At 38.4% G+C, this 25,574-nt stretch overlaps 2 protein-coding genes across 3 annotated transcripts; both read right to left on the reverse strand.

Moving 5' to 3' along the window:
* Positions 1–250: 250 nt before the first annotated feature.
* Positions 251–7,730, reverse strand: LOC127655052 (keratin, type I cytoskeletal 18-like). Of its 2 annotated transcripts, XM_052142646.1 has the most exons (8): positions 7,289–7,730; positions 6,943–7,025; positions 6,605–6,761; positions 5,682–5,846; positions 3,922–4,047; positions 3,140–3,378; positions 1,738–1,772; positions 251–628 (listed from the first exon to the last, which is right to left on the reverse strand). In XM_052142646.1, exons 1-8 carry the CDS (start codon positions 7,646–7,648, stop codon positions 429–431), a joined length of 1,365 nt encoding a protein of 454 aa, XP_051998606.1. In that variant the 5' UTR covers positions 7,649–7,730; the 3' UTR covers positions 251–428. The 2 variants fall into 2 exon arrangements, with proteins under 2 accessions (XP_051998606.1, XP_051998607.1); XM_052142647.1 differs by lacking the exon at positions 1,738–1,772 and having other exon boundaries at positions 466–628.
* Positions 7,731–20,200: 12,470 nt separating this feature from the next.
* On the reverse strand, positions 20,201–24,898 carry LOC127655394 (G-protein coupled bile acid receptor 1-like). The gene is made up of 2 exons (XM_052143222.1): positions 24,775–24,898; positions 20,201–21,694 (listed from the first exon to the last, which is right to left on the reverse strand). The coding sequence occupies exon 2, from the start codon at positions 21,595–21,597 to the stop codon at positions 20,587–20,589; it is 1,011 nt and encodes a 336-aa protein (XP_051999182.1). The 5' UTR covers positions 21,598–21,694; positions 24,775–24,898; the 3' UTR covers positions 20,201–20,586.
* Between the last annotated feature and the right edge of the window lie 676 nt (positions 24,899–25,574).

The following is a 25,574-nucleotide window of genomic DNA, read 5'->3' on the forward strand; positions in this document are numbered from 1 at the left end:
TGACTTATCTCATAATTATGACTTTCTATCTCATAAATATGACGACTTATCTAATAAATTATTTATCTCATAATTATGACTTTCTATCTAATATGTCTTATCTCATAATTATGACTTTTTTTTTTCAATGTGGCATAAATGAGCTTCTATTTTGTCCATTTCATGGCTCATAATGGCTTTATTTAAAAATACCACTAAGCTAAATGTTACCACAATATACGATTGTACTTCATGTACATTTTTACACAAGAACACGGACCAGAACATTTTGCTGATAAAGTTTTTAATGTAGCACAGGAGAGCGATAAGGTGGTCATCATTTTAATAAAGAAAACATTGTCAGGAATAAGGAAGTGAAGAAAAGCAAGTTTCAGAATCCCTGAGGCAGTAATAATATGAGTAGGTATGTAGGGCGTAGTTGTAGAACGTTATTCATTCTGCTCTATGGCATCCTGAGCAGTTTCCTCCCCCTCCTGCTCAGCAGGTGCCTCGTCATCCTCCTCTTCCCCGTACCCATCCTGGTTATCATGATTAGTAGGATTCAGCTCAATTTCATTCTGGGAGACCACCTCTCCATCCACTATTTCCTGGCTCATGATGACAGCTTTAAGAGCTTTGGAAGGAGGTGCTAGAGAAAAAACAGAAGCTGAAGGTTAGTCAGTTTATACTGACTCACTAAAGGTTATTATTATTATTTTTACCACACAAAATGTCTCTACTTGATAGATAGCACTGAAATAGGTGTCCTGAGAAATCACACCTGTTTTTTAACAACCCTAGACTCTGTACACCCCAAAAATGTTCAGGGGAGCAAACATATATTTTCGATATTTAGGTTTTCGGCATTCTCGTCATTGAGCTAAATGGAAATGCTAACAGATATCTATGGTGCCCTAATCTTGCCAAGGAAAAATAAAAAGGTAATTCTTACAGTACTTCATATCTCACAATTGGGATGTTTCTATCTTTAATAGAGATGTAAAGCCGTAATTCCGATAAATAAGGTCAAAATTGTCAAAACATTTTCTAAATTGTTCTAAAATTTGTAATTGTTTTTGCCAGATATAAACTTGCAATTGTGAGAAAAACTCGGAATTACCTTGTTTAAATTCCACGGCGTGAGTGTTGTGCCGGAATCTGACTCCCCACCAGATTCGTTCTCCCGCTACCTTATTGGTCTCTATCCCTAAAGCCCACCCCTGCCCCTAACCATAGCAGGGCATCATTGGTCCCTATGCCCAAAGCCCACAGCTACACCAACCCCTAAACAAAACCATACCAGGGAGTCAAAAATTGGCACAACACCAGCTTAGTAATTATTTAAGGCATTTTTAAAATGTTTATTTTATGTGCAGACAGACATTTATTCTTTTGGTGAGTGTTAGTAATTTTGCGAAAAACATCACAAGCAAACAAGCCTTTGATACACCATGTTAACACTGATCACAGCGGTTTATATTAGCAGGGAAAGACACATTCAATATATATATATATATATACACACACACATTCATATATATATATATATATTAAAAGTTCAGAGTCAGGTTAAAAGAAATTAATATAGAAAACATCAAATAGTGTGAATGATCTGTTGATTTGGTCAGTAAGGGCCCAGGCAGTATAAATATACACATATTTGTTAGATCTTTGAGCAGTGAGTGGTGATTAATACGAAGGCAAGCTTGATTTTGGTTAGGCAAGCGTGTTTGTCAATTCACACATAACACCACTCACCTGCGTACAATGCTTGCTCTAATGAAAATTCCACTCTGTGGGAGGGAAGAGAAAACGTGAGAGGGGAAAAAGTGTGGTATACATCTGTTAAAGGGGATGTCTGTTGTTTTAAATGAACAGATGCTTGCTGGGACATGTTTCTTACAGGTCAGCAGGAAGGAGAGTTTGTGCTGTATATCTGTTACTATAGAGTGGCTTCACCATGGAAAGACGTGCATTGCGTGTAATAGGTTTGTGTGGGCAGATCACAGGAGAAAATGCAGTGGGAACACAACAATTTCACTGTGAAATGCCAAGGTGTTGCAATCAGTGACCAAATTGTACAGTTTTCAAAAGTACAATTGTATCTCAGTATGTTTACCTTTTGATAATATTCAATATACAGTATATGTATATATATATATATATATATATATATATATATATATATATATATATATATACACACACACACACACACACACACACACATATATATTGTTATTTATGTATTTACTCTGAAATAGCAAAGAATCATTTCAACCAAACAGCTATAATAGTAAAGAATAATATAAATAATAATTCATAATTATTATTATTATTAAAAAATAATAATAACGTTAACAATATTGGTTAACATGAACTAAAAGCAAGAAATATCTTTACAGCATTTATTAATCTTGTTTAATGTTAAAAGAATTGTTAACATTAGTCAATGCATTATGGACTAACACAAACTGAATATTAACAATTACATTTTAAAATATAAATTGATATTAACCAATATTAATAAATGCTGTAAAAATATATTGTTTATTGTTACACTCAAAAAATGTTTTTAGTCTATTCTTAAGATTTATGCATTTTAATTTCACAACATATTTCAATCTAATTAAATTGAATATACATGTTTTATTCATTATTTGGTTAAAGATTACTCATTTAAATTTGATGGACATTTGTTATGAAATGTAAATGTGTAAATCTTAAAAGCAGACTAAAATATTTCTTGAGTGTAGTTCAAGATTCCTAATGCATTGAATAATGTTTATGTAAATGTTAAATATTGTATAGTGTTACCAAAATAATAAAGGAATGTTTCCCACACTAAATGAACACAAGGAAGAAATGTACCATATCGTGTGGTATTTGATGAGATTTAATCATCAAATTATGTTTAAAACCTCTGTGAACATTTTTGAGTAATGGTTTTTGAGTAATTAATTAATTGAAATAGTTTGAACTGATTCACAGAAATGAAACGATCATGCCAGCTTACAACGTTTCGTTGCAATTGGAAGGTTATCCATGCAAATGGTTAGAAGGTTTTATATGCATTGGGAGGTTTCCCATCCAGCTTTTTTTATCACTATTGTCCACTTCATGGCTCTGCATCAAATTCATCATCTCTCCATCATCTTACCTGTTACTGTCTCCCTTGTCCTCGCCAACACCTTCCAGGAGCTGGTGATAGGTGGAGATCTCCGCCTCCAGTTTCATCTTGAGGTTGAGCAGGGCCTGATATTCGGCCCTCTGACGCTCCACCTGAGCGCGCACCTGTCCCAGCTCTTCCTCCAGCTGCATGATTTGAGCATTGTGTCCACTGACCTCTTGACCATAACGTGCTTCAGTGTCACGCAGTGTCTCTTCAAGGGATCTAATCTGAAAGTCACCAAATAGAGCAAGCAATTGACCGTATGCTAAGCTTGAACATCTCATAGGAATAAATATGAGATTTTTGTGAATAGCATGATTTGTTTTTTAACTAAAATGTGTTCATGAAGTAGTTTTATTGTTGGATGGAATGAAGTGTGGCATTGCAAAGCATGTTTATGTTGTAGAACAAAATGTCAAAGTTTCTTCAAAGTAATATTAACCACACACCTTATTTTATATATGCAAATGCAAATTCTCTTTCTACAAACTGAACAAGCTCTATTAGAGCCAGAATAAATGTTTCAGAATAAAAAGGTGACTAAACAAAGGCTTCTGTTTTCCCATGGTGAAAACACTTGGGTGCACAGGTATAATGTGTAATTTCAGATTATATGCATGCAAGGACACAGGTGTGGAACATTCTGTGCGTCATCAAATTTAATAACCATTGGAGTGGTGCACCTTTGTCCCTGTCTGACAGGTGAAAGTGCTGAATATGTGCAAATGACTCTGATCAAGCAGATAATGTGTGTGGTTTGTGTACTGTACCATGTTGTATAGAGCCTGCAGGTCGATATCAAGAGACTGTATCTGTCTGCGCAGTTCATTCAGCTCTGTTTTCCCTGCTTGCAGAGCTTCTGTGTTCTGAGTCACTTCAGCTGTGATGTTGTCAAACTGGATAAAGACAAATAAGATTATAAGATTACATGCAAATTTAGTGGTATCATAAAATTATGCACAAATTTCTTCTTAATAGAAAATGACAAAATGGAACTCTTTAAAAATGTTGTCAAAGGTCAAACTAAATATTATATGAACTGTTTATTTTACATTTATTTACGTTTAACCCTTTTAGCAAAATGCTGGAATGTCTATATTCAATTTAAAAACCTGATTTGTGTGAATTTGTTATTTTCTAGCAATAAATGTTAAATAAAATGTATAAGTAAAGAAACAAACAGGGTTACAAGTTTGCAGATTTAGCGTTCATTAAGTTTTTACTCAGTAAGGACTACGGCTTGATACAGATTTCCTGATTTAATTCCTATTCGCTTTGAAATCGACTCATATGGGTCATATTTCAGTTTTCAGTTATTATGTCCCTTTTGCATAACCTTTTCCCAGCTAATGCTGTTAATTATACAGGGGACCTTCTAACTATAGGTGCAACATTTTAATTTTACTAATTAGATTTTATTTGTTTTCATCATTTTGGTCACATTTTGGCTTTTTAAAAATGAACAAATGCATGTTTCCAATCACTAAATAAGATATTATATTTCATATTTTATTTTTTGTTGCATTATTGTTCAATTGCATAATTTGTACTATTTAAATGCATTTATATAGATTTTTTGAACACATGCTAAAACCTGTACTGTCTCTTTAACAAAACCGCCATTTCTGTAAAGAGTGTTTGTAAATGAGCGTATGTTATTGAGACAAACTCGAATGGATTTATGTCATCCATGCTATGCGTGATTAGAATTAAATGTTTATTTTTTTTATCAACAACTGACTTTTAAGAATAGAAAGGGTATCAAAAGTCATTATTCAATGACAAATCAGTTGCATGGATCTCGTCTTTGGACACTTTAAACTGGAACAACTTTTACTCTTAAGATGCAGTAAAGGATCTTGCTGCTGAATAGTTGACCACTATACTACACAAATCATTCACAGGTGAGTGAAATCTATTTCTTTCTTTTTTTTTCTCCCCTTTTTCTCCCCAATTTGACATGTCCAATTCCCAATGCTCTCTAAGTCCTCATGGTGGTGTAGTGACTCGCCTCGATCCGGGTGGCAGAGGAAGAATCTCAGTTGCCTCCGCGTCTGAGGCCGTCAACCCGCTCATCTTATCACGTGGCTTGTTGAGCACGTTACCGCGGAGACATGGCACGTGTGGAGGCTTCACGCTATTCTCTGTGGCATCCACACACAACTCACCACACGCCCAACCGAGAGTGAACCACATTATAGTGGCCACGAGAAGGTTACCCAATGTGACTCTACCCTCCCTAGCAACTGGGCCAATTTGGTTGCTTAGGAGACCTGGCTGGAATCACTCAGCACTCCCTGGAGTCGAACTCACAGCTCCAGGGGTGAGGTGACATTTACCAGCCACTGGACAAATATTTACATTTGGTTGCAAATGCTAGTTATTTCCTCTCATTGTAGTGGAGGGTTGCGTATACTTAATAGAGAGTATACTTTTGTGCACACTATTAGTGGAAACAGGCAAAGGAAAAACCAAGGGAATCAACAAAGGGATGGAAAATATGAAGCTGTATACCCTTATTTCCACTGACCTTGTTCTGATACCAGGCTTCAGTTTCCTCACGACTCTTCTGCACGGCTCGCTCGTACTGCGTGCGGACGTTGCTAATGGTGTCATTGAGGTCTGGACTGTTTTTATTGTCCATTTGCACATTGACTTGGTTTTCACTGATCTGGTGTCTCAGGTTGCCGACATCCTATGAAATAAAATGAGACGTGGCTTAGTTATATGGACTGTAATAATAACAACAGCAAAGGGGCTATAACGCCTGCCATAGGGCAAAGAAAACCAGGTGGGGTGGGTGGGGTTATTGGCAGAAACTCAAACAGAGTGCAACAATGATCTTAAAAAAAATTTCGTAATGGATTTAAAAAACTTCTTCGATAAGGTGTTTAAAGCCTTGAACCAAACCAATGACCTGGGCTGAATCACAACATTACAAACCTAAAAAGTAATTAAAAAATCAGAGAAAAGGACAAAGGTACAAGCTGGTGCATTTAAAATCTAAATAAATTAACTATTTGCTCCATGAAGCATGGTACAATATAAGTGTATTTACATATCATAATTGATTGCCAGTATAAAAACAATAAGTTCACAAGATTTAAGTAATTTGAGAGTGTAGAGAGACTGAATTCAGTATGTTGCAATGCCATTCGCTTTCATTGCATGGGGAAAAAAGCAATAAATGTGAATGGTGACTGAGCCAACATTCTGCCAATCATCTCCTTTTATGTTTTACAGAGGAAAAAAGTAATATGAGTGTGGAACAACATGAGGGTGAGTAAACAATGACAGTACAATTATTTTTGGGTGAACTTAGCCTTTAAGTACTACTTGTAACAAGAGCACTCTATGTAGTAGCACAACAAAAAACCTCAAACAAATCACCTACATGAGTACAAATGGTACATTCAGGTTTCAGGTGTTAATTGGTGTATTTAAGGCGTGCACCTCATCATGGCTCTTCTTAAGGGAGGACAGTTCTTCCCTCATAGACTCGATCTGGCTCTCCAGTTGCATGCGGCCCATGTAAGTGTCGTCCAGCATTTTGCGCAGACGTGCGAGATCTTGCTCCACCCCTTGTCGCATGGCTTGCTCTGACTCAAACCTGTCCGGATGGGTAACACACATTTACATGGAAATGACAGGGTGTACTGTATACAGTATCATTTTTACTTGATGCACAGCAAAACTGTGCTGCAGCTCATTTTTTACCTGCATGGATTTCTTACTTTCAATTCGTTTTAAGACATTTCATCAGGTAATGACTAAATAAATGTTTGTCTCACTTGACTTTGAAATCGTCCGTAGCCAGACGAGCATTGTCCATCTGAAGAAAGAGTCGGGCATTGTCCATGGTCACTTCCTGGATCTGAGGGGTAGAATTTCAAAGACACTGATCTTGTTGCATTGATTGTTTCAGTACATCAAATATAATTTTCCACAAAGACAGACAGACAGACAGACAGACAGATAGACAGATAGACAGATAGATAGATAGATAGATAGATAGATAGATAGATAGATAGATAGATAGATAGATAGATAGATACATGGTGTTGTTCCCTGGTGGTGTACAGTATGATAAAATAAAAGCATTAATGAATGCAAAAACTAGAGCTTTTATTTGCTCACCTGCTCTCTCAGAGCTGCAATGGTCTTCTCGTATGAGCTCCAGTCTCTGCCGCTCTCGGCTTCTTTCCTCATCAAAGCCTCTTTGATTCGCTCCTCCAGTTGAGTGTTGGACTCCTCCAGAAGTCGTACTTTTGACAGATACCCAGCCAGACGATCATTCAGACCCTTCATGGTCTCCTTATCATCCGCTTGGGGACAATTGCTGCTGTTAACATGGATGTATGGACGTATGTTGCTGGCCAAGTTCCCTATAGCGGCTGGGGAAATGGCCCCGAACATGTTGCCCCTCTGCCCCAAGCTGCTAGATAGACTTGAGCTGGAGAAACTCCTGGAACCCAGAGTATTCCGGATTGCTGACATGGTGCGAATCGGATTAAAGCGTTTACTGTGGTTAACAAGGTTTGTTCTCTCACCTGAGGCAGGTACAGTGTGAAGAAGGGGGTTTGGGAGCAGCTATTTATAGCCTCACCTCTACCTGAGTGATGCGTTCAGTTGAAGGTATTGGTCTGTGCTGGGGCGTAGCCAGGAGATTTTCAAAAGGGTGGCCAGACAGGGACAAGCGATCAGCCTGTGGTGGCACAGAAATGTTCAGGCAGTATTTTTACATCGTCGGACTGTGGATACAATGACACCCGGGACGGAGAGGTTTGGCGACCTTGGTGTGTGCATGTTAAGTTTGTACATTTGTACAGAGATGATTTCACCTCTAAAGAACTAAATTGTGCCAAAAAATGACCCCCAAAAAAAGACTAAAACAGCCATTCCGAGTGGGGTCCGCCACTGGGACTGTGTGGGACATAAGCCAACACATGCGCCTCTCATTTGTTTACAAAATCCCAGAGAGGAACGTAAAGACACTGGTGGAGTTTTGTGTTAATATGCGCCAGATGGACGCTTTTAACTGATGGGCCGCGTCTCGCGCAGGAGAGCAGCGTTTTTTAGACGTAATGTCAAGTAAGAACGAACTGGGGGGGAAAAAACGTCATCAAAACGCGTCCTAAACTACTGCGTTCTGTCATATTCGTTATGTCGCGTCTCTCTGTTTTTTTTTTTTTTAACGTCTCGCTCAGAAACGCTTTGTTTTTAGACGTTGTGTCAGGTAAAAAAAAGGATTGTTTCAACTGTTAAAAACGCGAGAGATACCTGTGTTCTTTTATATTCCTTGCGCCGTATCTCACGCTCCTTTTCAGCGTCTCGCGCAGGATCGCCGATTCTTTTAGATGTCGTGTCAGGTAAAAAATAACTTCGAGACACCTGCGTTCTGTTGTCGTTGTGCAGCCTATCGCTGTTTTTTCAGCGTCTCGGCGCTTAAGAGCACCACATTTTTCATATATGACAGGTAAAAATGAACTTTAACTATTAAAAAGTGTCTCGAGATTCCTGAGTTCCATTATTTTCGTTGCGCCACATCTTGCGCTCCCCATGCGCGTCAATGAGCCTTGGTGCCGGTGAGCCATCATGACCCTGTTGCCGGCTTCCAACACATGAAATTCAAGAACTGACTGTTCACTTGCTTCCTAATGTATCCCACCCCTTAACATGTGCTATTGTAACAAGATAATAAATGTTATTCACTTCACCTGTTATTGGTTTTAATGTTGTGGCTGATTAGTGTACCGTTTCAGGATGGACACACACACACACGCGCGCGCATTTTTACATTTTCAATTAAACCTTCTTTAGTATGTTTTTAAGCTATTTAAAATATGGTGACAATAGAAATGTCCTCATAATCCACATTTATAGCATAATACTCTTGTAATTACCAGTTTGTAACCTAAAAAAAGTCCTCGTAAACCGCTCAAACCTGCACCCCCTTTATACTTAATTGCATAATATCATTTTTGCCTATACTGTAATCTTTTATTATCATCATTAGTATTATTATTTTATTAGTTGTGAACCTCATGAAGTTGTGAGGTTTCTCAGAGTATGCAGAGCTTTTATCTAGACAAAGGGTGGCTAATTTGTAGAAGCTAAAACTTGTTCAACATTTTTGATCGCCACATAATTGCCATATGTCAAATTGTGTTATTTCAGTTTTGATTACTTTAATATAAGGGCTTTTGTAAATAAAATGTGGGGAACAGTAATAATAAAGACGTGTTTTAAAATATAGTACTTATTAAAAAAAGGTGTACCTAAGGGCTGTAATTACAAAACAATACTGTAGGATCACCGTCATTATGTGGGGAAACTCTGTACTCCATATGGCCTTGCTATAAATCAACAGAATTACTGCTTGTAATTCTACTACTTGTTCGACTGATTCTCTAATCACCCTTTAATTTAGCAGGTGGTGAAGATCTGCAGAATGGTTTTTTGTTTATGGCTTTTTGCGCGCAGGTTCACCGGTCCCGTTTGCCCACAGGTCATTGTGTGGGCTTTTGCTCCCTCAAGCGGTCAGCGCGGAAAATATTAATGTTCAGCTCATGAATATTAATTAGAACGTGGTCACGTTGTTTGCTGATTAGCGCACACTAAGCAAATCAGTGAGGTAATCTGGAAGAACGTCACGTAACTTTATTAATATTCATGAACCAAACTTTGGATTCGTTAATTACCCTATTTATGCTCACTTTTATGAATAACATAGCTATCAACCTGTTTGTCACTATAGGGCCTAGCTACACTGCAAAATATTCATGCATGTAATGTCTAAAAGTTTATTTTAGGTTATTTTATCTTAACATTTAATCTTTTTTTATAAATGTTCCAAATTTATGAAGCTAATGAGAATCCCTAAAATAATCACATTAATATTTAGACAAAAAATGTAATATATAATTTGTTGCTTTGTTCAAGTTGATTAAATCGAATCTAAAAATATTTTAAATAAATGTAAGGCTGGATGGTATTTGGGGTAAAAAGCTCCCCTGTTTCAGCGGCTAATGGTCCCCAATAAAACACATTGTTTTTCTTAAGTGGGGCAAAAATACTTTTTATGAAAATTGTTCAGTGTGAGCTCACATTGACTGATCCAATTCTAATGGAGATACATCAATTTATAGAATACTTGAGATGTTATGAAATGCCAAATCGAATGGAAATAAACAGAAAACCGTACACACCATTCTCAAGTGGTTATATTCTCAAGAATATGACTACTGAATGTGTGATAAACTATTGTTTGCATGACATAAACATTTTTCATAGGTCACCAACCATTTATCATAGGTGCATAAAAACAACAAAGCAGTGGAGACTAAACATTGTCCTGAAGCTGTAGCCTTACCAGACCATCTGATTGTTACAGAGCTAAAAAGTCAAACAACAGAGACTGATTAGAATATTAGAATTCACCATGACAATTTAATTTATAGACTCATGATAAGAGCACAAAGATGGGTAAAAACATTCAGAATTCAGGACTAGATTAGATTTGACACTCTTAAACTCCCCTCTGCTGCTGTTGATTATATAGTGCACAAACCAGACAGCAAGACACATAATAATTTATTTTATGACATCTGTGTACACAGAGAGATATTAATGCATGTTTCCCCCAAATTATAGGGGTGGTTTGAAAGAAAAAGGATGATAACCTTTTGGAGGGAGTCTTAACTCTACTGTCTGTCTGGGGCCTGTTTCAATACAGATCGCTACACCTCTGTCTGGTTCGGCTCCGCAGGATGGAGCTTATCTCAGAGGTGTAGATATAACAGCTGCAGGCATTTGGTTGTATAAATCTATATTAGTTTTGTGTAAAACATCCCGACTCAAATGATCCCAGATTCACAGGGCGTTCGAATGGTGCTGTTTCTCAAGGAGATAAATAATGTCAGACAACTTTTCCACCTGTTGATTCCTCATGTAGTATTACATGTGAACCAATCAAGAACTAAATTCTGACCCGATGTGTCACGTTCAAAGCCACCTGTGACTGCACATTTAATTTTAAAGGAATACTTCACTTAAAAATAAAAATGAGTATTAATCATTGTATAATCATTATTAACCTGCCCTCATGTCATTCCTAACCCAAATGTTCCCTTAAAGGGTAATGAAATTCTCTCCTTTTAAAACATTTATTTTTTATCTTCCCTGAGGTCCACTGATAATGTAAGTAAAGTTTATTTTGCACAAAAATAGTCATAATTTCAGAATATATGATCATTTTCCACCCTGTCTCTGGACCTCTGACTGAAATGCTTGGTTTTGGCCTAAACACCTCCTTAAAACTTCAACGTAAATGGCCAGTCTTTGGCTTACATCATGCAGCCCCTCAAATTCAACGATATTTGAAACTCAGTCAGAAGAGATTGAACAAGCTCCACAATATTATAAAACAAAATTTCAGGGGTTACACATGGGATACAACACACTGCATCTGAATATATTAAATTATTCACTCAAGCACATCAGCGCCATTAAGTGTCAAACAGTTATAACAAATGAGATATTCATGAATTAAACTGTTTGCTCACGGTTTTGCGATCAGGTCCAATTGTGTTTTTAACGGCACCATCCTTCAATAACAGTTCCTTTGCAAAGTTTGAATCATATTATGGCTGGTAATTATGGCAGAAAACACTGCACATACATAGTCCAAATCACGGTGAATAGACACTCACACACACACACACACATACAGTATCATATCGCTGGAAACATCAAAATTGTCAAAGACATCCCATCTAGTGCATGTTTATATACACCAACAATTAAAAATTGTGCAAATCAAAATCAAAAGAATGCATCCATGAAGCGATTGTGCTCAAAACAGCAGGAGATGCAGCAGCTGAATGAAGCAGAATGGTCTCTCCTTTTCAGAGCTGTAACTTGGCACCGCATCTTTTAAGCGCAGCGCCAGATACATGACAGTGGTCAAAGACGTCTGTCTAGTGCATGTTTATATAAAAAAATTATTCAAAATAGCCCAGAAGGATCGTCTTTGTTGTTCACAAATAAAACTGAAGTACCAATGGGCGGGGCCAAAGATGTGATGATGTAATGTAGGCGTTGATGTTTTTGACCTGTAGTGGCTGTCATGAATTAATGGGACCCTAAATGACATAGGAAAGTCATGGAAGAAGAGAACGAGTTGTTTTTGAAGCTTGATTTCAATAAATGATTTTATTGCATTGGGTATAAAGTTTTGAGTTCTAAGATGTACTGTATGTTTTTATTTAGTAGAATAACCTCTTTTATGTCAAAATATCAAGGAAAATTGGATTCCTGTCCTTTTGTGTTGAAATAAAGAAAGAAATTCATACAAGTCTGAAACAACATGAGATGAGTAAATAATGAGACTTGTCCTTTTTGTGCAAACTATTCCTTTAAGAGTTCATGCAATTTAGACCATCTCTTTTAACTTTTGGTATTCAGAAGATTTGCTGAGCTTCAATTCCAGGCCAGAATGTCCTTGCCACGGTGACCCCGAGGAGCATCAGTATAGATGATATCCTGGAGCTGACAATGTCATTTATGAGGTTGTGGCAACAAATGGGAAAAGATGAGTATTGCTTTTAGTCGAGTTCATCTGATTTTGATCTAGTTACCTTTCCAGTAAAAATGCATTTCTCCTGACCAGAGAACTTAAATAATCTAATCTCAAATTCTGATTTGTGGATGCACTTCAACTTTCATTGATGAAAACTCTGTGAATATCTCACTTATTAGATCTGGTTTTCAGAAAGAAAGGTCACAGCACAATAAATAGCCCCTATAAGCCCAGCTAGGGGATGTTGTGTCTGCTTTTTGGGCTTTGCTGTGTGCAGATGGATATCTGATGCCCATGAAATCACAGGCGGGATGCTTGAGTTGTGAATAATACCAGTGAACTATTGCACCATTCTGTCATGTTCTCTATTGTCATTTGTTTTTGTACTGTTATTTTGAAGTTTAGTTTAGTTACTGTTTTCTGTTTGGTTTTTGTAGTCCTTTGTAGTGTCTTTTTATGATTGGTTTTCCCCTGATTAGTTCTCCTTCCCTGATTGTTCCCCAGGTGTTCCTTATTCCCTTGTTTGTTCCTTTTTGTATATAAGCCCTTTTAGTTTCCTTGTTCCCTGTTAGTTCTTGCATGTGTTATGCTCTGTACTAGGTTTCCTTGTTTTTTTTTCCCCCCTTTGTCCTGAGTTTTCCCCTGTTTTTTTAAAATAAAGCTGCACATAGATCCACAACCTCTGCCTGCCTACGTCACAGAAGAACAAACCCTCAGATGGATCTAGCAGCAATCTTCCTCCAGTTGAGCCAGGCGAACCTCCCTTTGATCGAATACTCACGTATGTTTTGCACCATTGCCAGATGCACTGGTTATGCGGACTGACACATAAATCCATTTACCAGATCGGCCTCCTTGCCCATGGATGGGAGGAGTTGCCAGAGAGTGGTGAGTACACTTTGATTGAGTACGTGGATATGATTTTGGAGAGGTTTGCTCCTGAGCCAACGCCCACGCCTGCCACGGTCAACGAGCCAACGCCCACACCTGCCACGGCCAACAAGCCTAAAGCCTCGTCCGTCCCAGAGTCAGCGTTGCCAGCCTCGTCCGTCCCAGAGCCAGCGTTGTCAGCTCCGTCCGCCCGGAGGAGGAAGAGAAGAGGAAAGGCTTCTGCTCCCCAGCCCACGCCTGCCACGGTCAGCGAGCCAGAGCCCACGCCTGCCACGGTCAGCGAGCCAGAGCCCACGCCTGCCACGGTCAGCGAGCCAGCACCTGTAGCCTCGGCCGTCCCAGAGCCAGCGCCTGTAGCCTCGACCGTCCCAGTGCCTCCCGAGCCACCCAGGGCTCTGCCTCCCAAGCCTTCCAGGGCTCCGCCTCTCAAGTCTCTCGAGTCTTCCAGGGCTCCTCCTCCCGAGCCTTCCAGGGCTCCACCTCCCAAGTCTCTTGAGTCTTCCAGGGCTCCTCCTCCCGAGCCTTCTAGGGCTCCGCCTCCCAAGTCTCTGAGCCTTCTAGGCTCTGCCTCCAGCCTCTAGGCCTCCCCTCGAGCCTCCTAGGGCTCCGCCTCTCAAGTCTCTCGAGCCTCCCAGGGCTCCTCCTCGAGCCTCCCAGGGCTCCGCCTCCTCGAGCCTTCCAGGGCTCCTCCTCTGAGTCCTGTCTTGTGGCCTCCTCCCAGGCCTCCCCTGACCCTAGTCCCTGTCTTGTGGCCTCCTCCTCCCAGGCCTCCTGACCCGGCCCCTGTCCTGTGGCCTCCTCCCAGGCCTCCTGACCCGGCCCCTGTCCTGTGGCCTCCTCCCAGGCCTCCTGACCCGGCCCCTGTCCTGTGGCCTCCTCCCAGGCCTCCTGACCCAGCCCCTGTCCTGTGGCCTCCTCCCAGGCCTCCTGACCCTGTTCCCGACCTGTGGCCTCCTCCCAGGCCTCCTGACCCAGTTCCAGTCCTGTGGCCTCCTCCCAGGCCTCCTGACCCGGTCCCGGTCCTGCGGCCTCTTCCCAGGCCTCCTGACCCAGTCCCTGTCCAGTTGCCTCCTCCCAGGTCCCCTGACCCAGTCCCTGTCCAGTGGCCACCTCCCAGGTCCCCCAAACCTGTCCTTGCCCTGTGGCCAGCTCCCAGGCCTCCTGAACCGGTCCCTGCCCTGTGGTCAGCTCCCAGGCCTCCTGAACCTACCCTTGCCCTGTGGCCAGCTCCCAGACCATCTGAACCTGTCCTTGCCCTTTGTGCCCCCCAGGACTTCCTGCCTGCCCCGTGTGCCCCCCTGGACTGCCTGTCTGCCCCTTGTGCCCCCTTGGACTGCCTGTTTGCCCCCTGTGCCCCCTTGGTCTGCCTGTTGGCCCCCTTGGACAATTTGTTTTTTGTTTTCCTTGTTTTGTTTTTACTTTTGGAGCTGTCTGGAATCCGCTCCTTAAAGCCGGGGCTCTGTCATGTTCTCTATTGTCTTTTGTTTTTGTACTGTTATTTTGAAGTTTAGTTTAGTTCCTGTTTTCTGTTTGGTTTTTGTAGTCCTTTGTAGTTTCTTTTTATGATTGGTTTTCCCCTGATTAGTTCTCCTTCCCTGATTGTTCCCCAGGTGTTCCTTATTCCCTTGTTTGTTCCTTTTTGTATATAAGCCCTTTTAGTTTCCTTGTTCCCTGTTAGTTCTTGCATGTGTTATGCTCTGTATTAGGTTTCCTTGTTTTTTTTCCCTTTGTCCTGAGTTTTCCCCTGTTTTTTTTAATAAAGCTGCACATAGATCCACAACCTCTGCCTGCCTACGTCACACATTCAAGATAAATGGGAGCAGGAGGTTCTTATAAGACAGAAAGTAACAATTGTCAATATATTTTGTTTGACAATTCATTTGTAATTTATTATTATATATTATATAAATATTATATAATAATTATATATTATACAATATATTATATAATAATATATTACATTATTATAATATAATAATGCAAATATATTAAATAATATATAACATGTAGAATAATAATAATAATAAAATGCATTATGGTAATATTAGTTGTACTTTAATTTACGGCAATTTAAATGAAAAAAATAATTGTGAAAAATAAAAATCACTGTATTGCTGTAATAACAGTCTAACAAGGATCGCTTTTGGGAATAATGCAGTAACGTCACAATGCAAATAATTCTATAATTCTGGTCCCAAAACAGGTTTAATTTTCGTTAATATAAATGGTATCCCATAAATGGTATCATGGTCAATGATTGGTGGTTTTTGGCATAGTGCAGAATAATCTATTATATATATATATATATACATATAAGCAGTTAAACAATGTTATTTTAAAATATGATTAAAGCTAAATGGTAAAGCTTTAAAAACAAATCATTATTTTGTAATATCTTTAAATATCAATATTTATTTAAAAATGTGTATGAAAAGGCACATTTGGTTCAGATCATTTGGTGAAACCATGAGAAATCTTATTGATAATTTGACTTTAAAATGCATGATATTTGTAAAAATATATTATTCACCTTGAAACAGGTTTGAAAACTTTTTTGAAATGAATGATTAAGTTGCTAATAGTCTCATGTATTCAATGTGCAAGGAAACTACTGTATTTTAATACATTTTACCTTGATGGTTACACCATATGACATTTTAAAAGTCATTAAATATTGTTTTGTTTCTTTGTAGAAGATTATTTAGTAATAACAGCATGAATTTACCGATTACATGTCTACAAACTTGACCCATGTGTTTTAAACTCGATTTTTAAAAGGCAGACACTATTTGCACTAAGTGTAAATAGCAACACAAAGCATCTTCTTTGCACTAAATGTAGTAAAATCATAGTAATCACAAAATTAAACACAATATTGCTGTAGTAACACCCTTGTTAATTGCATCAAATCTATGTTTTCCGCCAAAAACATGGTTAGTACAATATTAATACAGCAGAATCACGTCGGATTCCATTTCTATCAGCCAAAAAAGGAAGCTGAGGCTGTAGTGGGCTTCAGCAGAAATTGAGATTCATTAGACCAGCCTATGTTTTACCAGTCTTTAACGGTTCAGTTTTGGTGAGCCTGTGCACACTGCAGCCTCAGCTTTCTGTTCTTGACTGACAGAAGTGGAAATGTGACAGGGCGGAGGGCGGGGCCGGGTCGTGATGCTACACATCCGGCCCCTAATCAGGCTAATCAAGCCTCAGAGAGGGATAAAGGCCGACTGGAGACTGCAGTGGGACATAGAGAAAGATTACGGACACCTTTGTGTGTTTGTCTTTTTGTTTAGTTCTTAGTTAAACTATTATTTATATCGTCAAGCCGGTTCTCACCTCCTCCTTTCCATGAATCCTTTTACAGGAACCTGACGTAGTCTTCTGCTGTTGTATCCCATGCGCCTCAAAGTTTGACGTGTTGTGCATTCTGAGATGCTATTTTGTTCCCTACAATACTGAGTGGTTATCTGAGTTACTGTAGCCTTTCTGTCAGCTCTAATCACTCTGGTCATTCTCTGTTGACCTCTCTCATCAACAAGGCGTTTCCGTCTGCCGAACAGCTGCTCACTGGATGTTTTTAGTTTTTGGCACCATTCTGAGTAAACTCTAGAGACTGTTGTGTGTGAAAATCCCAGGAGATCAGCAGTTACAGAAATACTCAAATCAGCCCGTTTGGCACCAACAATCATGCTATGGTCAAAATCATTGATATCACAATTTTCCTCCATTCTGATGGTTGATGTGAACATTAACTGAAGCTGCTGACCTGTATCTACCTGATTTTATGCACTGAACTCCTGCCACATGATTGGCTGATTAGATAATCACATGAATAATAGGTGTTCCTAATAAAGTGCTCAGTGAGTGTATAAAGATAGTGTTATATGATATACACTCAACAATGTAAAAAAATGCAACTGACATGTCATGAACACAGACACTGTCCACCGCTGTTTATTTTATAAATCTTTCACATATACATTAGGAGAAGCAGAGCCAACATGAATCACAATCGTAATGAAGACATTAAATGTGTCTGCTGTTTAGAAGTAATTTTGAGTGTCTCCCAGATACTGGACTAAAACACTGAGCCAGTGTTTATATAATGCCCTACTTTAATAACATCTCATCTATGTTTCACATTTATAAACATACCTTATGCAGACAAAGGCAGAGGAATGACTGTCCTCCCTTCACTTCCAGTAACTCTGTCCAAATATTAGGTTTTTACATCAACATCAATTGGCTGAAGCGGTTCAATTGGCTGAGAGGTTAATATTGATTTATTACTGAAAGGTTATGCTGAATAATTTGTATTCCTATGAACTGCAACATTCAAGTTTGGAGCTGAGGAGATGGGGTTTTCCGTCCAATATGTTGTACCCTATTACATATGTTTCCCATTATACTTGATTTATGAACTAAAACCACTACATTTATGTATACTGTCCCACCGTCAATGTAAGTCTGTGGGATGCTTTTGCCCATATTGCCACATGATTTGAGGTATCATGTCAAATCAAAGTTATGCACTGAGATTTAATACTTAGTTTGGGTTTTGCTCAGATCCCTAACTTTAATTGTGAACAAGCAAATTACAAGCACAATTAGTTAGACAATATTTGTTTTCTGATGACAAAGTTCATACTTAAAGCTCTGTGAGAAGGAAGTAAGCAAGTGTTGAAAGTGCAAGAGATGAGTTTGTGTGTGGATGAGGTTGTGTTTGTGGTTTATACACTCGCCTAGTTTCTACATCAAACCTTAAAAAAAGGTTTATCAGGTACTTTCCTCTTTCTATAAATGTACATTTGACTAATGATCAACAATGGAGCTGCAAATGTTTGTAGTAACATTACAAAAATGTTCTGAAAGGACTCAATATATTCCTTATTTATCATGTGACACAAACCTTTAAAAGGCAGCTCAATTTGTCTTTGTTTCTGTTGTTTACAGCTAACATGCTATTTCTTTTTTTTTTTTGCTTTGTCTTTGGCACACACAGACAGAAACACATTATGGAAGTGTACAAATAAACACAATATTCAAGAGATTGTCTCCAGAGTCACAGGAAAGAATGCACTTTAAGTGGAAGGACAGTTTCTGGGAATCTGACCATATACATATTTCATCTTCCCATTGGTCAATTTAAAATTCCCATATTTGTTCATTTATTTATAATTTCACTTTATGACGTTAAAAGTATGTCTCGTTGTAACTGCTTTAACATAGAGAACATTTTTTAGACTGAGATATGCACTGTGACATTGTAAATGAATACGTTGTTGTCCATTGAATTTCCTCTATGAATGATGATTCTTATCTTCTAATGGATTTTATCATCTAATGTTACTGAAATGTAATATGAATTGTCTCTGATTAGCATGTGAAGAAGATTAATAGAAAGAATATATTTGCATTAGCTGCTCTTAACAGACAGACAGACGGATAGATAGAGATGGAGATTTATTGACAGACAGATAGATATATATTTATTATCTAATTTTACTGAAATGTAATATTATTTGTCTCTGTATAGCATGTAAATAAGTTTAATAGAAAGAATATATGTGTGTTAGCTGCTCTTGGACAGACAGACAGATAGACAGATGGATGGATAAAGATGGAGATTTATTGACAGACAGACAGATATATATTTATTGACAGACAGATAGACAGACAGATGATAGATAGATAGATAGATATATAGATAGATAGATAGAGCAATATACAGACAGACAGATAGATAGACAGACAGACAGACAGTAAGATAAGATAGTCAAGATAGACAGACAGACATATTGATTGATTGACTGACAGACAGACAGCCAGACAGACAGACAGATAGATAGATAGAGCAATAGACAGACAGACAGACAGACAGACTGACTGATTGATTGACTGACTGACTGATAGACAGACAGACAGACAGATAGATAGATAGAGCAATAGACAGACAGACAGACTGATTGATTGATTGATTGACTGACTGACAGACAGACAGACAGACAGACAGACAGATAGACAGACAGACAGACAGACAGATGATAGATAGATAGATAGATAGATAGATAGATAGATATATAGATAGATAGATAGAGCAATATACAGACAGACAGACAGATAGACAGACAGACAGACAGACAGTAAGATAAGATAGTCAAGATAGACAGATGGACAGACAGATAGATAGATAGAGCAATAGACAGACAGACAGACAGATAGATAGATAGAGCAATACAGACAGACAGACAGACAGACTGATTGATTGACTGACTGACTGACAGACAGACAGACAGACAGACAGACAGATAGATAGATAGAGCAATAGACAGACAGACAGACAGACTGATTGATTGACTGACTGACAGACAGACAGACAGACAGACAGATAGATAGAGCAATAGACAGACAGACAGACTGATTGACTGACTGACTGACAGACAGACAGATAGATAGAGCAATAGACAGACAGACAGACTGATTGACAGACAGACAGACAGACAGACAGACAGACAGACAGACAGACAGACAGACAGACAGATAGATAGATAGATAGATAGATAGATAGATAGATAGATAGATAGATAGAACATCTAATGATAATCTAATATTGTACTAATCTGAAATGTAATATTATTTGTCTCTATAAAGCATGTGAATAAGTTTAGTAGAAATAATATATTTGTGTAAGCTGTTCTTGACAGACAGACAGATATGTATTTATTGACAGGGAGACAGACAGACAGACAGACAGACAGACAAAGAGTTATTGACAGATGGACGGACGGACAGACAAACAGATGTGATTAATAATCAATAGAATATATTTTGTTCTTTTTATATTGTAAAATAGTCAACACACAACAGAACTTTAGAAGAGAACAACTCTTGAGTCGAAACAGAGTCATATTGAGTTATTGACGGATTAAATGTAAACATCCTTTGGTTCATCTAAACCCACTAGTCAAAGTGCAATGTCTCTGCTGTTCTGTCCTCTCCAGCGGTTCCTCAGTTTAACCATCAACCTGCTGATGGGCTCAGTGTACTGCCTGTTGGCCAGTCCTAGTATGAGGGGAATGATGGCCATGCTCCCAATGCCTGTACAGGACATGATGATGTACAAGGTAGAGCTTGAAGAGCTCACCCCGCTCTGAAGTGCTGCTACAGACATGTGCTGGTAGACGATATACGGCACCCAGCAAACGAGGAATGTGAGTGACACAGCGGCCACACATTTGGCGTAGCGCATGTTAAGCTGCTGCTTGTGCTCCGACTGTTGCTGCTGCAGACGATCCACGGCACGTTGAAGTTTACAAATGTTACGCAGCTGCTTGCGTGCTATCCACAATACACGGCCCGTCATGCCCACGATGGACAACATGGCCGGTAGCACCAGTCCGTATACTTCCAAGTAGATAAAGGCAACAGGAAAGACCTGCTTGTAGGAGCAAACCTCATCTTCTGTGTTGTTACCAGCTCTAATGAAAGTTTCATTTAAGTTGGAGCTCTTGTTAGTGTTGGGTTCCACCCAGTTATTCCAACCAAATGCAGGGAGTGATGCATAAAGCAACGGTGGCAACCAGGCCGTCAACAAAGCCAACGGAAAGTACCGGTGTACCCAGAACTGGCTATGGTGTAGCGGACTGATGATGCACAGGTATCGTTCATAATGCACCATCACCAGATTAAAGAGGAACGACAGGAATAGGAAGTTAGGGAAGATGTACATCAGCAAGCATCGCTTGAAGTCCAACCGCCGGTCGAGTCCCATGCGGGGAATGAAAGGCAGTGCGATGCCAGTGCATAGATCGGCCACTAATAAACTCAAGAAGAAGTAGTTTGGGGTGTTGTGGAGCTGGCGGTTGCAGGCGATGCCCAGTATGATGAAGAGATTGGCAAGGATGATGATTGTAGAGAGTGGAACTGTGAGATAAAAGATTAAGTTCTCTCTGCTCAGGTTGTCATTTGGATCCATTTTGGAGCGCAACCCAAGGAGTGTGGTTCCCTACTGGGCTAACCAGGGACAGACTAAGCGTTCTCCATCCACTATGAGGGTATGACACAGAAAAGACCTGAAAGCCAAAGGAATGGATTATATTAGATCAGTGTTTTCCAATCTTGGTCCTGGAGTATGCCAAAAAAAAAATAAAAAATGTGTTCACCCAAAAATACAAATTCTGTCATTATTTACTAACATTCATGTTTTTAAAATCCCTCATGCTGTTACTTTTTTCGATGTTCTAAAACTTTTAAAAATCTTTACGCTGCACTTTTCCATAAAATATTTTTCAATCTGTCAACATCCAAAAGAGCAAAAAAGCACCATAAAAGCACTTTATTCATATATTTTATATATTTTTTATATATTCTTATATATATATATATATATATTTAAACTATATCACATGTGCAAGAGTGCGATATGGCCCTACATCAGCACTGCTGCGATTCGGCCGCATGCCGAGTGCCGTAGGTAATTACAGCAGTGCTGATATAGGGCCATATAGCACGATTGCAAGTGTGATATTGCTTATATATAACAGATCAATGAACAAGTACATTTAAAATAGGAAAAACCGAGTATGGTCATAAAAACGCATTTGTTCATGGAACTACTTTCTTATGCGACGAATCAGAATCTGCCGTTGCTAGTTCAAAACAAATGATGCGTCCAAGATTCCTTTAGTAATTCAAAAAGTTCACTTCAGAAATAGTATCACGGCTTGTGCTGTTTCTAACAAGTTATTGGATAAACAATGATAGACGGCTGGATGTGTGTGTGTGCGTGTGTGTGAGAGAGAGAGAGAGAGAGAGAGAGATGGAGCGTGTGCAATCACCTGTTGCCACACCCAATCAGAGATGCTGTCAATCAGCTTTCTGTGGAAAACAGACGTCCAAGCGGGGGTATTCCTCTCTATTCCACGGTAGCCGGTCCGCAAGAGTCATTCACTATAGAAACAGCGATGTCCTCCGCCATTTTAAACAGTGTGTTTCCAATGTGGAAACTCCGATAAAAGGTAAGCACTTGAGTTCTGTGATAAATCAGTCTGTTGTGTCTCTCAGCATGAGCCTTAATCCTGAAGTTGTCCATTTAAAGCATTTAAATCTATTTCCTAGCTTTTGGTAATGTATTAGTAATACGAGCGGTCACGGAGCGCATTTCTATGTAAACAATGACTAACCGATTCACTTTACGTCACCAACTGGCTCTTATTACACACAAAAATTATCTTTTGCCACCACCTGCTGGCTAAAATATGTAAAATAAAACCTGTAACTCCTAACAGATACACTTTAGTTTAGAACAGCATGAAGGCGGAGTGTCACACACACAGTGAAGCGTCGGATTGCTGATGGTGTCACACCATCAGTGCTCATGGAACGTCTCTCGTCCAACTAACTGTGGTATATATATATATATATATATATATATATATATATATATATATATATATATATATATATATATATATATAATTCATATAATATTTTATATATACATATATAATATAAACTATATACAATCTTGGAACAACATGGGGGTGAGTATATAATGACATAATTTACATTTTTGTGTGAACATTTCCATTTAATTGTCCAATTTATTAGTTTTTTTTTTTTATTTGAACCTTCCAATCATCAAAACCTTTTTGGTTCAGATGAAATATCAGCCATTTCTTTATCATAATATCTAATTGTGAAAAACTTCTACACAGCTTCTCATGCTTGAAGTATTAAAGACAATCAATAAAGGAAAAAACCAAGACCAAAGCCGGCTTTGTGGTCAGTTTCACAGAGAGAACATGGACCTTAGTCGCAGGTCTTAATAAGCCAATTCTGCATGCTTTCATCAGGCTAATGTTTAAATATTTATAAAGGTTCATGTTGCCATTTCAATTCATACTATGTAATTTTACCTTGCCCTTCAAGATAACAATTCACCCACAGAAAATCTACAAAAAGATTAAGGGTGTTATATAATCAGAACAAAACAAGTATCCACATAAATGTGATCGTGAAAGAGTTTCAGCTTGGGAATATGCTCTAATGTCATATCCATATATCACACTTTTATGCATGAGTTTAGAAAATATACAGTGGGCTCCACAAGTCTGAGACCACATTGAACATTTTAAGGGATTTATTTCATTTAAACCTGGAAAACAACTGTTTTAGAATTTTGTAAAATGTTAAACAAAGAAAAGCTATTACATGAAATTAAGAAGAAATATATAAGACATTGCTATATTTCTTGGTCAATAATCAAATGTAAGCTAATTGGACCACTTTGAACAAAATGTCTAAATTTTTTGCTTCCCTTGAAGCACACAAGATGCTCTTTGGAACATTCTCAAATCATGCTGGTAAAACATAGACCATCAGGTATTGCACAAAAACCTTTGGAGTACATGTCAGCTGGAGTGCATGCTGTTATTAAAGCAAAAGATAGACATACCAAATATTAAAGGGATATTCCGGTTTCAATACAAGTCAAGCTCAATTTACAGCATTTGTGACACAAAAAATTATTTTGACTCGTACCTCCTTTTCTTTAAAAAGGCAAACATCAAAGTTACAGTGAGGCACTTACAATGGAAGTGAATGGGGCCAATTTTTGCAGGGTTTAAATGAAGAAATGTTAAGCTGTAAAGTTTTTTAAATCTTAATTTTTACAGTAATTGTAGCGTTTGTTGACATTACATTGTCCTGGCAACTAAGATGAAAAACTGGCTCTAACTTTACTCAAAAAAGGTTAATAAGTGATTTTATGACACTAAAATCATGTTAACACATTGTTTATGTTTATGGCTATTCTTTTGGAACAGTGAGTATCCTAATGCTTACAGATTGCCCCATTCACTTCCATTGTAAGTGCCTCACTGTTACCCAGCTTAAAAAGTCCAATACATTTTTGTGGTGATCAATATTATTCCACAAATGCTCTCGATTGAGCTTAACTTGTATTGATATTGGAATATGCCTTTAAGACATTTTAAAATTCATGTACATTTTTCAATTCGGCTTTTCACTCAAATTGTTATTCTGATTATATAATTTGTAATGTCACAAAACAAAAACTCATTGTACTTAAAATGCTCTAACTCATTTGAATTAGGTATTGAAACTATAAGCAAAAATGAAGAGCACTTACCTTAAAAATAAGGTTAATCTTCATACAATATACACACATAAAATATTCTAGCCATGAGTGAATTTCAATGTGATTTCAATTCAACATGAAAACTCAGCGTTGCTCCTCTCCTCTTGTCCTGAACACCAGCGCTTGCAGAATGAGAGCTGACTGAATGCTCCCACAAGCCAAAGAACGTAGAGCAGGATGCTTCTTAAAGAGACAGCGACCTCATTATGACTTCAGTAGTGCAGCATCACAGGAGAATTATTTCACCTCAGGAAGCCACAGTTTACATACAATTTATAATTTAAAAGTTTGTAGGCAATGGGGGGAGGGGGGCATGAGAAAATGTTAACATCAACCTGAAAATGAAAGTTATATGTCCAAGTTGTATAAAGTTTAAGAGGTACAAATAATTTTAAGTACTCAGTATAAACTAAGAATAGTGCCTTAGTTAGCGGTTCTTTCCCTAACCTTATAAACATATGAAGCTTTCGCGCACAACTCACTCTGCATCCCAAATCATTATCAAAGGACAAAGATTATTTACTGTAGTCCTCAGTGGATGATCTATTGTGAACATGTACCTTTCATAGAGCCTACACAATAAATAAAAGACCTATTCAAGGATAAATACAGAAAATCATTGCATCATAAACATAGCCATTTCTAATTGTTCAGTTTGCGCAGTTACAACAGATTCACTAACCTGCAAACTCATCAACATCACTTTGTTCATTCTTGAAGAAGTACAAAAACTTTTGTAACTTTGGACTACCATCTCATGTGTCTCTTCAGCTTATCCTGTGTGTGTATGC

This window comes from Xyrauchen texanus, chromosome 14 (genome assembly GCF_025860055.1).
Source record: "Xyrauchen texanus isolate HMW12.3.18 chromosome 14, RBS_HiC_50CHRs, whole genome shotgun sequence".
Lineage (NCBI taxonomy): Eukaryota > Metazoa > Chordata > Actinopteri > Cypriniformes > Catostomidae > Xyrauchen > Xyrauchen texanus.

Excerpts from the sequence above, each read along its gene's own strand:
- LOC127655052 (XM_052142646.1), bottom strand. The coding sequence starts at position 7,648 with ATGTCAGCAATCCGGAATACTCTGGGTTCCAGGAGTTTCTCCAGCTCA. Across the intron at positions 4,048-5,681 it reads AAGCCTGGTATCAGAACAAG|TTTGACAACATCACAGCTGA; the intron begins GTCAGTGGAAAT and ends GTCTTTATCCAG. Across the intron at positions 3,379-3,921 it reads TGCAGGCTCTATACAACATG|ATTAGATCCCTTGAAGAGAC; the intron begins GTACAGTACACA and ends GGTGACTTTCAG.
- LOC127655394 (XM_052143222.1), bottom strand. The coding sequence starts at position 21,597 with ATGGATCCAAATGACAACCTGAGCAGAGAGAACTTAATCTTTTATCTC.